General features: G+C 45.7%; 1 protein-coding gene across 1 annotated transcript in view; it reads right to left on the bottom strand.

Annotated features, from left to right (window-relative positions):
- The window catches only part of ITPK1 (inositol-tetrakisphosphate 1-kinase), a 125471-nt gene extending 120581 nt beyond the window's left edge, over positions 1 to 4890 (bottom strand). Inside the window, exon 1 of the mRNA XM_079949247.1 lies at positions 3982 to 4890. Within this exon, the coding sequence (XP_079805373.1) occupies positions 3982 to 4076 (95 nt within the window). The 5' untranslated portion in view covers positions 4077 to 4890. The remainder of the gene's footprint in view (positions 1 to 3981) is intronic.
- Between the last annotated feature and the right edge of the window lie 9405 nt (positions 4891 to 14295).

The following is a 14295-nucleotide window of genomic DNA, read 5'->3' as shown; positions in this document are numbered from 1 at the left end:
AATTTTCAGGTGCTTGCGGGGGAAACACCAGAGTTGTCAGTAATGTTTTACTTACATAACGCTTCCTGGTATGAAGAACTTGACTTTACAGTTCTTATCTCCGATCTTCCCTACTTAAGAGATAAAGGGACTGAGAAAGCGGCCTGCTTGTTCCTGAGAATTTCGTGACTTCGGTAGGAATTTCAGGCTGGGCCTCCAACCAGGTCAGGAGGTATATATCCAATGCTAACATACCTTTCTTAGATTTTCTATTGCACATGTTTACAGAAACGAGCAAGGCTCAAAAGCACTTGTGACATCACACCTGAAAATGCTCTACAGATGCAGATCGATCGTTCCTTCACAACCCAATGAAGGAGCGTCTCCACCCCATCGTTCTACCTGGACACTGAGGTCCAGCGCCGAGGGCCTTCTGGCGGTTCCCTTATTGTGAGAAGCAAAGCTACAGGGAACCAGCCAGAGGGCCTTCTCAGTAGTGGCACCCGCCCTGTGGAACGCCCTCCCACCAGATGTCAATGAGAACAACTACTACCAGACTTTTAGATGACATCTGAAGGCAGCCCTGTTTAGGGAAGCTTTTATTTTTGATGCTTTACTGTATTTTAATATTGTGTTGGAAGCTGCCCAAAGTGACTGGGGAAACCCAGCCAGATGGGCGGGGTATAAATAATAAATTGTTGTTGTTGTTGTTGTTGTTGTTGTTGTTAACCTGCCCTGCTTCTCCTCCATAACAAGCTGGAACCAAAAGCAGCCTGGGAAGAGGAGTGGTGGTGACAGAAGTAATAGGGAATAAGGGACCATAAGAAGGAGCACTCATCAGCTTTGGGGAAGTAAGATGCAATGGAATCAGGAATCATGCTGAAGATGCAGGTGTTGGGTGCATTGGTCAACTTGTAGTAAGAAACATGGCTGTCTCTGAAGGTGGAGACAGAGCACAGCCATTATAGCTAGTAACATGTACTCATGACCCTAAAAGAACTGTGTTGATTGGCATTAGACTGGGCTTTCAAACCATGATTTGGAACCAAGGTTTTGACATGGATCTCCAAACCATGGTTTGGGGCAATCCTGGTTAAATCAAGCCATATTTAGCCATAATATATATGTAACACTAAGCTACTGTTACAGTAAATGATGGAAGGGATAGGAGGGAAATCATTCATAAAAGGGTGCACAAGAACCCACAGTGTGCTGCTCCCTGATCACCAAACCATAGTTTGGAAATTACGGACTGTGACATCTCAGCTGAGCAAAATAAGGGGCTCGTGCAATCACTCTCAATGCAAGTTACATGAGAACTGCTCAGACACTGGAGAAAACCCTACCTACACCTTGAGGAGATGTATGCTTTGATACAGGACAGAGAAACATACTGGACAAATTCTAATAAATGGTCAAACTCAATTCATAATATATTCAGCAAAGAGGAGGGGCTAGAGGAGGTTTGCTATCTCCTCCAGCTAAAAAACAGGTGGGAATCGTGGAAGAATTCAGGCGGCCACAATGCAACTTTGCATCAAATCTACCATTAACTAGCAGCCAGGGGTGCAGGGGTGCTCCAGCAATGTTTGAACTAGTAAATTATTTTCTCAGTAACAAAATACACGCACCCTGCCTATCTTATTAAGTGCAGGATTCCTGTTACTTTGAGTACAGATTCTAAAATTCCACTCCGCCACTGCCTCGTTGTCATGCCTGCCCCTTGCTACTGTTTATTAGATGCAACTGGGTTTTAATTGCTTTCCCATATTACGGGGGCTAAACACATAATGGGAGTTTGCAGCACTCCTTGCAAAGTAGCCAGACCCACGGGCTTTGCTATATCCGGAAAGGGACGACTTTTCCCCAGTCTGCTTGCCATCGCTACAGGCCAATGGGGCTGGATATATACTGTATATACTATTCAAACTTGTCTCGTGTTGCACTTGCTAAAAAGGCTAAGAACTATTACAAGCACCAGCCTCAAAGAGATGAAAGAACCAGATACTAGGTGGACCAAGAGTCTGCCTTGATATAAGGCAGCTTCCGGTGTTTTTAAGTCCACATCATTAAGTGTTCACACTTAAAACAAATAAAAAGAAAGGAAAGGGCTCCGTCTGAAATCCCGGAGAGCCCACAGCCTTCCCAATCTGGTGTCCTCCGGCTGTCTTAAACTACAAATCGCAAACATCGTTGACACTGCCCATTCTGGTTGGGGCTGACAAGGGTTGCAATCCAAAACATGCAGAACACTGGGTTGGTGCAGGCTAGCATAGACAGTACCAAACTAGATGGACCAATGGTCTCATTCAGCACAAGGCAAGTATTTCTATGTTCTAGGACACGTCGAGTTGCGCAAGTAACCCAAAAGGCTTTCCTTCGACTTGGGAGGACATAAAATTCCTTCGGCATACCCTCATAGGGCGCACTGCTCACACAGCTAGGATCTGCTCAGGTTCCCAGATGCTCACATCTAGTTGCATATCTTCCCCTCCATAAACTTGTGATGCAGCAGGAGGGGGAACAACACCGACTATCCCCAGAATTTTGCCAGGGCCTTGCAAAAAGCGCTGAGGAAGTTCATGCATTGTATTCTGAGACAAAAAGACTTGGAGATACTGCTTAGACAGTATAGCCAAACAGATGAAATCTCTCCCTTTTTCTTTCTTTTTTGTTAAAGGAGCAAAGAAAGTACCCTTGGATTAGCAACACGGTCAGAATGTTGTCTGGGTGTTTAAGAATAAAGACTTGATTGTTCTCGCTTGCTTTTAACTTAAAATATTATCTGGAATATTTGATTTGGGGAATTCAGGTCAAGACAAGGGTAATAAGCAGCACAGAACAGTGGCTGAATAGAGCTGCAGCCACACATAACAGAAGTCATGGAAAATGGCCACCTTTGAAAAACAACTTCTTACAGCTGGCAAAAAATAAAATAAAATAGTGTTTAACCATTCAAGAAGTCTCCCAAATAGCCGTATGAAACCCCCCACTGTCTTCAGCGAGACCACTATATAACTCAACCTTGTGTTATACACCAAGACAATCGGCTCATTCATTTCTTCAGTTCTTAGTAGCCTGAACCATTATGTTACCATTTTGGTTCTCAACCCAAAGCAAGAGCCTTTCTTGCTTTCCCCATTAATAAGTCCTAGAAGTCTTTGAACAGGAGCATGCAAATGTAGGTTTAATCGAACTCCCAAACAGCAAAGCAAAGAGAGACCCTTAAGTGCCTTTCACATTCTTTAGGTTTCTGCAAAAAGGCTCTTGCAACGTTTAGGCCCATCTTGGCTTGGGAGAGAACCCTTTCCAAAGAAGAAGGGAGATGAGGCTGTCATTGCAAAAAGATGCTTGGTCCAGGAAGGCAAAACTGAGTGAGAAAATGTATTAGTTATTCAGATGTATGTGGCTCGCTCCATTAGAGAGCTTACCAACATTCTGTCATTTTTGCCTATTCCAGTGTTTAGGAAACTGCCTCGGTGGACCAGTTTACCTACGAGAGCATTTACGCCGCAGGAAATTCGCAAGCAACAACAAGCGTGGCTGCAACTTTCCTCAATATGTTATTCAGGAACCTTGCACATGTCTACATAATCCCCAAAGCCGCACATTATACCCCATCTGTTTTTGGTGAATCAGGAGAGGGGTGGGGGGGTGGAGAGGAAGCCAAGCAAATTATAAGCTTTTCACATCATCATGGCTTTGGGCACTTTCCCTTTTTTTTCACCTTGATCAGGGTGTTGTTATGATTTGTAAGGCTGGATTTCCCAACTGGCAATTACCGAGGTTCTAAGCCAAGCTGCACTGTGCAACTGCTCCTTCAATTTGCTCACCAGACGATGATGATTAAGGAGCAAGAGGCCCGTCACATCCACATCCTCGGGACAAGGGAGGGATGCTCAAGTGCCAAGTTAAAGAAGAGTCCCAGAGAAAAGGGAAAGGAAGGTTCTTTTGTCACAAACACACACACAGCATAATAAACCGCCGATCCTCGCTCCTTACCTGCAAAGCTCTGCGAACGCCTGGAAATTCAGCTTCTTGATTTTCTTCTCGCTCAGCCAATAGCCAACCCTTTTCCCTTTCAGAAACGTCTGCATCTTCCCTTCCACTTGCACCCCGGAGCAAGTTATTCTTTTGGAAAAAAGAAGAGGAGCAGGAGGAGGAGGAGGGTGCGTGCGCGTCGGGAAAGGCACCCCGTATGCAAAAAGAAAAATGATGCGGGCACTCACTTGGAAATCTGCATATATCTCTCTATATGCACGCGCGTGTCTGTCTCTACAGGACACCCATTCAGTCTTTCTCGGGTGCCTGGGCACTCTGGAGGGGGAGGGGGAGGGCAGGTCTCTAAGCTTCCTGCTTCACATCTATTTGGGATTTCGCTCCTTTTAAGCAGCAGAACCCCTGGAGGGGGAGGCGGGGATGGCCAGGGAGGGAAATCTCTCAGCAGCCATCCGGAAACTTCGCCCCGCCAAAGGGCTTCTTGCAGGGCTCAGATCCGCCAGCAGCACTAGCAGCAAGTTGGGTGCAACCCTTTTCTGCAGGCCCCTCGGCGGCGAGGCGAATCCCGGAAGGCTCCGAGGCGACGGGAAGAGCCTCTCCGGCTTCTCCTTCCTCCTCTGCCCGTTTTATAATGGAGCAGGCGCCGAGGCGGAGGCGGAGGCTAGCTGCTGCTTGCTTGCCGCCGCCGCCTCCCGCTTCCCAGGAGCCGCGATGGCCCGAGGCGGCGGGAACCCGGAGCCTGGACGGGAAAGACCCGGGCGAAGCTGGCGAGTCTCCGGAGCCTCCTTGGTGCGCGGCTGCTTGCAAAGCCTTCTCCGCCTGCCCGCTATTCGCCGCCGCCGCCGCCGCCGCTTCCACTTCCTCCCGCGACGCCGGTCTCCTCCTCTCGCCGCCCCCGGCCAGCAGCGAAAGGTTGGGGGGCGCCGGGAGGACACGCCCTCAAGCGGGGGCTCAGCGGGGCCGGAGAGCCCGGGGACGCGGCCGGCCTCCGCAAGGGGAAACCAGCGCGCCTCGCTTCGGATCGACGTCGCCGGAGCCAAAGGGGGAAGGAGAAGGGGAAGGAAGGAAACGGGGCCCGGGAATCGACGGTGCCGGCAGGGGGCAGCGCTGCGCGGACAGCGGCGGCCGCCGCGTGCCGCTTCCTCGGATGAAACCCCCGCGGAGGTCACCGGGGGCTGCTCGCCCGGCACGGGCAGACTTTTAAAAGAGACCCCGGTGCCTCCCCTCGCCACCTCTGCGGAGGATTCCCGTGTTCTGCTTTGCCCCCCCCCCCCCCGGGTGGCGAGGGTGCCTCTGAGCTCGTGCAGAGCGGCTCTTCTTCTCCCACTGTGGCATCACATGGGCATGGCCAGGATTTATTTTATGGGGTGGGGGCAGGCTTTATGTTGGGGGGCAGAAGCGAGTTATCTCATACCCTCCCACATTTCTCTGATGAAAATAGGGACGTCCCATGCCATCATCATAATTTTATTATTTATACCCCACCCATCTGACTGGGTTGCCCCAGCCACTCTGGGCAGTGTCCAACATATATCAAAACATACCAAAACATTAAACAATTCAAAAAAACCCCAAACACTTCCCTATACAGGGCTGCCTTCAGACAGCTTGTGGGTCGGATAACTCCATACCCTCCAACATTTCTTCTATAAAACTAGGCGACATTTCGGGATCAAATCAGAAACTGGGACGGCTTCTGTAAATCGAGGACTGTCCCTAGAAAATAGGAACACTTGCAGGGTCTGTTATCTGCAACGCAATTGGTCAGTAATCAAGTATTCTCATTTATTTACTTGATTTGGGGGACCGTTGTTCCCCAACCCCCACCCCGCTACGCCATGTGACAGGAAGCAAGTTCAGATAGATTACATACACACACACTCGCCCTGCGGGCCGTGAAGTACCATTGACCCCCCCAATTTTAGCCAAACCATGTGTGGAGCATGAGACTCTTAATCTCAGGGCATGGGCATAGCCAGGGGGGCAAGTGCACCCCCTAACAAAAGCCTCCCCCTCCAACAAAAATTCTGGCTATGGCCAAGGTCGTGGGTTCGAGCCCCATGTCGGGCAAAAAGATTCCTGCATTGTAGCAGCTTGGATAAGATGACCCTCGTGGTCCCTTCTATGATTCTTTGAGGTGCCTCCTCTTAATAAAATACATGTGTACCATTGACTCCCCCCAATTATAGACAAACTATGCCTCGTGGAAAGAGTAACTGGGGGGCAGGGTGCCAACTTGAATAAAATATTGGGGATCCCAGGTAAGCCCTGCCCCACATAATCGCACATACACTATTTGAATGGCAATGTTGATCAACTTGAGGGGAAGGGATGGTCTCAAATATTTTACAGGGAACTGCTACAGGGAAGCTGGCAGAGGGCCTTCTTGGTAGTGGCAACCGCCCTGTGGAACCCCCTCCCATTGTCACCCTACAAAGGAGGTCTGGAAATAATGCTGGTCCTTTTTAGCCAAATAAATACATGCAGTGTCGTGGAAAGAACAGGCTAAGGTCAGTTGTGTATCGGAAACATGATCTGTGACAGAGGATGGGAGCATAGCTCTGTGTGTGCTGGGAGTTCTGACATACTTCCTGGCCAGGACGTCCACCTGGGTCCCAGGTCATGACACCCAGGTATCACCATCAGATGTCAAACAGATAAACAACTATTTGACTTTTAGAAGACATCTGAAGGCAGCCCTGTTCAGGGAAGTTTTTAATGGTTGATGTTTTACTGTGTTTTTAATATTTTTCTGGTAGCCGCTCAGAGTGGCTGAAGCAACCCAGTCAGATAGGTGGCATATTATTATTATTATTATTATTATTATTAGGGTCCAAATAGAACTTGTCCCCTAGGATTTGATGCTTAGGAGGCTCATTAAGAGCTCCAAGCACACACACACACACACACCAGTTCCACACTGTGAGACATCAGCTGCTTCTAAGCATGTGGAGAGTGCAGAGTCAGTGCCAGACATTAGCATCCTCAAGCATGTGCCAAGGCCTACACATCAGCAATTGGGGGGGGCACCAGTCCTTTTACCATTGCTGCCTGCTTGCCTGTCCTTTTCTAATCTAGAGGGGGAGTGCAGTCAAATGAGAGCAACCTGCTCCTACCCACTAATTGCACTGGCTGTCAGTTTCCGGGCCCAGTTTAAAACGCTGGTGCTGAACTATCAAGCCTTACACAACTCAGGACCTCAATACCTTAAGGACCACCTCTCCCCATACAAAGTGACCTGGGACTCAGCTACATTGGCAAAGAAAAAACGCTTTATATGTATTGTTTATGCATTCTAACACTGTGACACCAGGTGGCGCTGTGGAGTTCCATGTTTTGCTTACCCAATTTCTCATACAAAGTTAGCAACGCGTTTAACTGAGACGCTTCTTTGATGTGTCCAGCCCCAGCCCTAGGCCCTGCAATTGTCATCGGAGGCCCTTCTCTATTTCCCCTCTCCCTGAGAGGTTCAGAGGGTAGCAACATGAGAACGGGCCTTTTCTGTGGTGGCTCCCCATCGATGGAATGCTCTTCCCAGAGAGGCTCGCCTGCTGCCATCATTACGTGTCTGTAGGCGTCAGGAGAAAACATTCCTCTTTACCCAGGTCTTCAGCCATTCTATGACCTGTTCAATGTAGGGGGCAGAACCTGTTCTTCTTTTTAATTATTTTATTATTGTGGTTTTATTCTTATGCTGTGTAAATTATGTTCTCAATGTTGGGCAGCATCCTGGGATCTTTAGAGAAAGGGTGGTATATAAATTGAATAAATAATAAAATAATAATAATAATTTGCTCCAAGGCGGTGGTGAGGATTGGGCTGAGATGCAGAAGGAGTGTGGCAACGGGAACACACACACACACACACACACATCTTTAAAAGTAGCATCCGAATCAGGCATGTATGGTAACTTTTTTCAATTCACATTCTTTGCAGACACCATAAGGCCAGAGGCAAATTTGGGCAATGAATGCAAATTTCACCTTTGTAAAATTCTCTCTCCACATCACATCCCAAAAATTCTACTCCAAACTCTGGCATTGTCTGTTGAGGGAGGGGGCCAAGCCCATTTTTTTGTATTGCACGAACCCCTTTAACCCTTTGTTCTCTTCATGAAAGCTAGCCTGGCTTATAGTTTAACATTTACTGGATCCAGGATTTGGAAGGATCATGGCACCCAAGCTTAACACCGCCAAACCGTAACAATATTTTATTATATTGTAAATGCCTCGTAGGAAGCAATTAATAAATGAAATGATGGGGAAAGGGGGCGGGGAGAGAGGTTTTCAACACCTCCTGAAACATGATGTGAAGTAAGGCGGGGAAATGTCTTTGATCCGGTGCAGAGTTACTTTTATTACCCCATTCAGTCTTAAAATTATAGCCAATGCCGGACTTCCGGGTCGGCGCCATCGCCGAATGGCGGACTCCGAGCTCCGGAGGGAGTCGGCTGGGTAGGGGTCGGGTCCTGCCGTGCCGGCGACGCGGGGACCCTCAAAAACCATGGGCGGAGATGCCCATGGACTTGGTGACTCGGCGGGCACCGTTTGCGCCCCCCCGACCCGCGAAGGAGCCTTTTTAAAGGCTGCGGAGCGGGTGACGGGGGGGTGTGTGGTGCTGTGAGTCCAATGCTTCCCCTGCCCAGCGAAGCCGCATGCCATTTGGCGGAGAGCAACGACTTCTTCTTTGAAAATTTCGGATTTGGACTAAAAGGAACAACCCGTGAGTAAATTGATTGGACTTAAAAGGGAAATTTGATCTTTGAATTTGGAGCGAGCGGGGGGAGTGCAAAAAGGAAGTCCGCCCCCCCTGTTGTAGATGGCTCAACGCAAGGATTTGACAACTAAGATCGAGAGATGAACTTGTTTACCTGAAAAAAAAATTTAACTTCACGAAGGGAAATTACAATAATTGTGCTGGAGGAGAAGACTGATTTGTGGGAACTAAAATGCAACCCCCCCGGGAACCGGGAACGATCCGCTATGAGAGACTGGTGAAGAGACACAGAAACTCTGACAGCTGTCAAAGTAGCTGTCAAAGCAGGAAAATAAAAGAGAACTTTGTTACGATGGCTTTGCTGGTTAGATTTGTTACAATTTGGACATAAATTATTGGAAATAAAGGCAACAAGTTATTTGACTTTTGGGTCTGATTTTGAAAGAAATTAAGTTACCATATTCCCTCTAGAGGGAGGCTGGGACATTGCAACAGTAGCAGCAAGTGGAAAAATACTATGAATTTGAGCAGGATCTGTTATCTCTTGGGAAAGCTGCAAAAACGAAGCATTATTTTGTCTACAGAGGTTTCTATACTAAAGGAGACAATGGATTTATCTATTGAAGAAAGGAAGGGACTTGACGCAAGTTATGTTCCTGAATAACAAAAGCCTCTGTGGAGAACAAGAAGTTTCTGAATTAGAAGGTTTCTGCAGCAGAACAGGAAAAAGCAGCCTGAGGAATAAGAGCTGGACCAAATTTGAAGCCGGAGTATTTGGAACATCCAGACTTTAAAAGGACCAAGAAATAGAATTTAAGTTAGACTCTTAAACATAGAGGTCTGGATGGAAGAACAATGACTTTTTCTGAGAGTTTTTTCGAGATTGGACTTTCTGAAATTAAAAGCTATCAAAAGACGGCAAAGTGGAGTTGAGATATAGACGTGGACACACCAGGCTGGCAGTAGACAATGGATGAACTTTGGGGATTGGAACCGGGGAATGGGGGGGGGGGAGAGATTTGGAATCCAAAGGCTGTAAAATTATATATTATTTCTTTCTTTTCTTTTTTCATGTTTGTTGTTTGAAAATAGGGGAATTCGTGGGAGGGAAATGGGGTCGATCTTAGGGAATTATATAAAATATAAGGAGAAATGGTTCATTAAGATAAATAAGATAAATTAATTTGGAATAAATGGGTTATTTAAAATTACAAATAAGGTTTTAAAATTTGGGGTAAGAATCTGTGGAATCAATTTAAGGGAAATGGAATACAAGAGGGGGAGGGGGGCAAGTCCGGGAAAGATGCCACTGAAACCAAGTGTAAATCATATTTGTTTTTTCTTTCTTTCTTGCTATCTTTCCTTTTTATTCTGGAAAATTTTTAATAAATATTATTAAAAAAAAAAATTATAGCCAATGCCTAGGTGTAACTATTAGTATGTAAAGCCCTCAACAGCTTAAGATCAGTTACCTTGCAGGATCATTTACAGGTGCCACGTAATACTCCTTCCACGCTTATAGAAAACAGTCTATTTGTGTGGCAGTACCCCACACTTTGGAACTCCCTGCCTATTGATATCAGACAGGTGCCTTCACTGTACTCTTTTCAGTGCCTGCTTTAAATGTTTTTTTATTATATTATTATTATGTTTCTTATACCCCGCCCATCTGCCATCTGGCTGGGTTTCTGCAGCCACTCTGATAGGCAAGCCTAAGCAGACATGTAGACCTTTGCATGTTTTAATCTTATTTTAGTTACTGCTGATTTTAATAATCTTTTAAAACATATTTTTGACTTGGTTTTTTTTATCAATTCTCATTGTTTTATTTTATACAGTCAAGTAGTATATAGATTTTGCTAAATAAATAAAGATGAGAAATAAAGGGAAATGCTATATTCTGTTTTTATTTTGCTTTTTTTAAAAAAAAAATCTGAATATTCTTGCTTTATTTTTAATTTGAATTAATTTTTCTCCTTGTATTTCACATAAACGCCTTGGAGATTTCCTTTTCTATTAAACAGTAGATACAAATATTGGTGAGAATAGCAGATATCAGAGGTTTTCAACCTTTTCTGAGTCTCATGGCTCCTTTGACCCAGTACATTCTTTCTGCAGCTCCCCTGGGGGAAAATGTGCTCCGGAAGCCTCAGAAGCCCAGTTATGGCACCCCTTGCGTGCAAAGCTGGCAGCCCCTCACCTCTTTTCCAACACCCTCCCTTGTAGAGTGTTTGCTCAGCCCCCTCTCCTCTCCTCTGGCCAGCCCCAGAGGCACCATTTGCCTGGGGAGCTTGTAGCCAGGGCTGCTGCAACAAACAGCCACGCAAGAGAAGGCATCAGAGGAGGGAGGGAAGGAAAGAGGGACAGAGGCCAGTGTTGCTCGTGGCAGCCCTGAGCATCATTCAAGGCACCCCTGGCATACATGCACAAAATTAGGGGAACATCGCTTGCAAAAAAATGTACACATTAGCAAAAAAACATATACAGTAGAATCATAGAATCGTAGAATCATAGAGTTGGAAGAGACCACAAGGGCCATTGAGTCCAACCCCCTGCCAAGCAGGAAACACCATCAGAGCACTCCTGACATATGGTTGTCAAGCCTCTGCTTAAAGACCTCCAAAGAAGGAGACTCCACCACACTCCTTGGCAGCAAATTCCACTGTCGAACAGCTCTTACTGTATAATACAAAGAATGCTAAAATGCTAACAAATTTTCATGAGGATCTTCTGTAAACAAGATATGCAAACTGATGCAGGAATGTGGCAGACATAGACTGGGAGAAGGAGAAACAGAGTGAAATTGAAATGGGTAAATTTCTCCATAGCTGAACATGTGCTCCTCTCATTTCCTCCTGCAGCCTGCTATTACACTTCTGGTGCCCCGCAGTGCCCTAGCAGGAAATGGATCCAAAGATGCTGAGTTAGGTGCTGCTGAGTCACAAAACTGGGTGTGACTCACAAACCGTACTAAGCTGACAGTCTCTGGCTCCATTTCTTCCAGGAATGAAAGGGTACGAATGGGGAAAGTTGGTGGGAGGCAGGTGATGGAACATTGCAATAAGCCTCATGCATGTGGAAGAAGCCCTGGAGGTGCTGTGTGCATTAACAGGAAAGTCAAGGCCCAACTTTTCTATGGAATAATACAGGACATGAGTGGCAGCCGTTCACACAGAGCTTCCCTAGGCAGGAGTGTGAAAATGCCATTGTGCTTTTTCTACACGTGCTGCTTGGTGGCCAGGCTGCATCCAACTAAATCCCCCTCAAGAGGAGACACATTGAAATCAATGCAATTTAGGCCACGTTCACACCATACCTTTAAAGCACTATAATAAAACACTTCAAACAGTCATGGCTTCCCGCCCTGTTCCCCTCGCAGAGCTACACTTCTCAAGAATTCCCTGTGAAGAGAGATTGATTGTTAAACCACTCTGGAAAGGGGTTCTCCAAATACAGTGGTACCTCGAGTTACATACGCTTCAGGTTACATACGCTTCAGGTTACAGACTCCGCTAACCCAGAAATATTACCTCGGGTTAAGAACTTTGCTTCAGTATGAGAACAGAAATCGTGCAGTGGCGGCAGCAGGAGGCCCCATTAGCTAAAGTGGTGCTTCAGGTTAAGAACAGTTTCAGGTTAAGAACAGACCTCCAGAACGAATTAAGTTCTTAACCCGAGGTACCACTGTAACTCTCAGCACCAGGGGTGGCTCAAGACATTTTGGCACTTGAGGTGAACCACAAAATGGTGCTCCTCTCCCTGCCAGGGAAGAAGGGGCAAGTGAAAATCTACATCATGGACAAGGCAGGAATAAAGATCTGCATTGGGATCTGCTGCCCCTGTGCCTCCTGTCGCCTGAAGCGTTGGCTGCACCTTGCCTTGTGGGTGAGCCAGCACCACTCAGCATCCTTAACAAACCACTGCTCCCAGAATTCTTTGGGGGAAGTCATGGCTGGTTAAAGCAGCCGCATGGGGCTTTAAATGTAAGGCGTGAGTATGGCCTAGTCATGTTTGTTAATTTCAATGGGTCTACTCTGAGTATTACTTGGATATCATCCAAGGAGACTAAAGAGCCTGGTTTCAAGGGTTTGTACTCTTACATTTTTTCTGGTAGAATGAGTAGGCTGGATTTATTGGAAGGTGGGAATTGAGGAGTTGGAGAGTCCTTAGAACAACCGTCATCAAACTAGAGAGCTGATGGGAGTTGTAGTCCCAACGCATGTGGAGGGCATTAGCATGGTGAAGGCTGCATTAGAAAACACCACCAAATCAGCCATCCTCCTCTGAATGAACACAGTCTTCTCCAGAAGAGGTCTATGATATCTGATTAGATGTCAAGGAAAGAAGCAACCATCTGACTTTTAGAAGATGTCTGAAGGCAGCTCTGTATAGGGAAGTTTTTAATGTTTTACTGTGGTTTTATAATTTGTTGAAAGCTGCCCAGAGTGGCTGGAACAACCCAGTCAGATGGAAGGCATATAAGTTGTTGTTGTGGTGGTGGTGGTGGTTGTGGTTGTTGATAATGATAATGATAATGATAATGATACCCTGAGGCATAAAATCCAAATTTCATCTCCCTTACCCATAAATATTGCAATATTTTAAAAACATTAAAAAATATAACACTAATTTATGGACAATTCACTGCCTTTTAACAGCACTCAAAATCTTACCCATATATGCCCACTCGACTGTTCTAATCTGCCAAACTGGCACTGTTGCAGACACCTCATAATCAGCATTTTAAATAAAATGATCTGTTACTGGGGCAGCAACCACAGTCTGATACACCTGACTGTTGACGTCAGGCCGGTGCCTTCGCTGTACTCTTTAAGGCACTTGCTAAAAACCTGTGTAGGCAAGCCTATGTTGAAGGTTGACAAGTGTTTTAATCCGGTTTTTAGCTTATTGTTTATTTTTTTCTTTAAGGTTTTGAATTGTCGTTTTTAACTTCTTTTTCAACTGAATATTTCATTGTATCATTCTTTTTGGAAACCGCTTTAGAGGTTTCTGTTACATTTTGAAGAAAGAACAATTGGATCTGATTTGCTTACAAGAAACCCACGTGACAAGAGCACACAGAAGACTTCTTATAAATAAAAGATTGGGACAAGAATTCATTTCATCAGATAAAGTCAAGAAAAGAGGAGTGGTGATATACGCAAAAGAGAAATTGGCTCCAAGACAGATTTTTAAAGATGAACAGGGCAGAATCTTGGCAATTGAGATACAGATCCAAGGAGAAAAAATTTTGATATTTGGAATCTATGCACCAAATGAAGGGAAGGCAGAATTTTATAAGAAATTACATGAGACATTAACAAATTATCTGGATTACAAGGTGATTTTATTAGGCGATATGAACGGGGTTGTCTCTACAAACATGGACAAAGCGCAAAGACAGGTGATCTCCAAGGACGGGAGACTACCTAAGACTTTTTTTGAAATGACTGACAACTTGGACTTGATCGACATTTGGAGAATAAGAAATCCTCTCGAGAGGGAGGGAACATTCTTTTCTGAATCACAGATGACCTGGACAAGAATAGATCAAATATGGATTACTAGTGGGATGGCTCCTAAGATAAAGAAAGTGGAAAT

This window comes from Podarcis cretensis (assembly GCF_951804945.1).
Source record: "Podarcis cretensis genome assembly, chromosome: 1".
NCBI classification, from domain to species: Eukaryota; Metazoa; Chordata; class Lepidosauria; order Squamata; family Lacertidae; genus Podarcis; species Podarcis cretensis.
The sequence above is the reverse complement of the archived record's forward strand: the minus strand, read 5'-3'. Positions and strand labels throughout refer to the sequence as shown.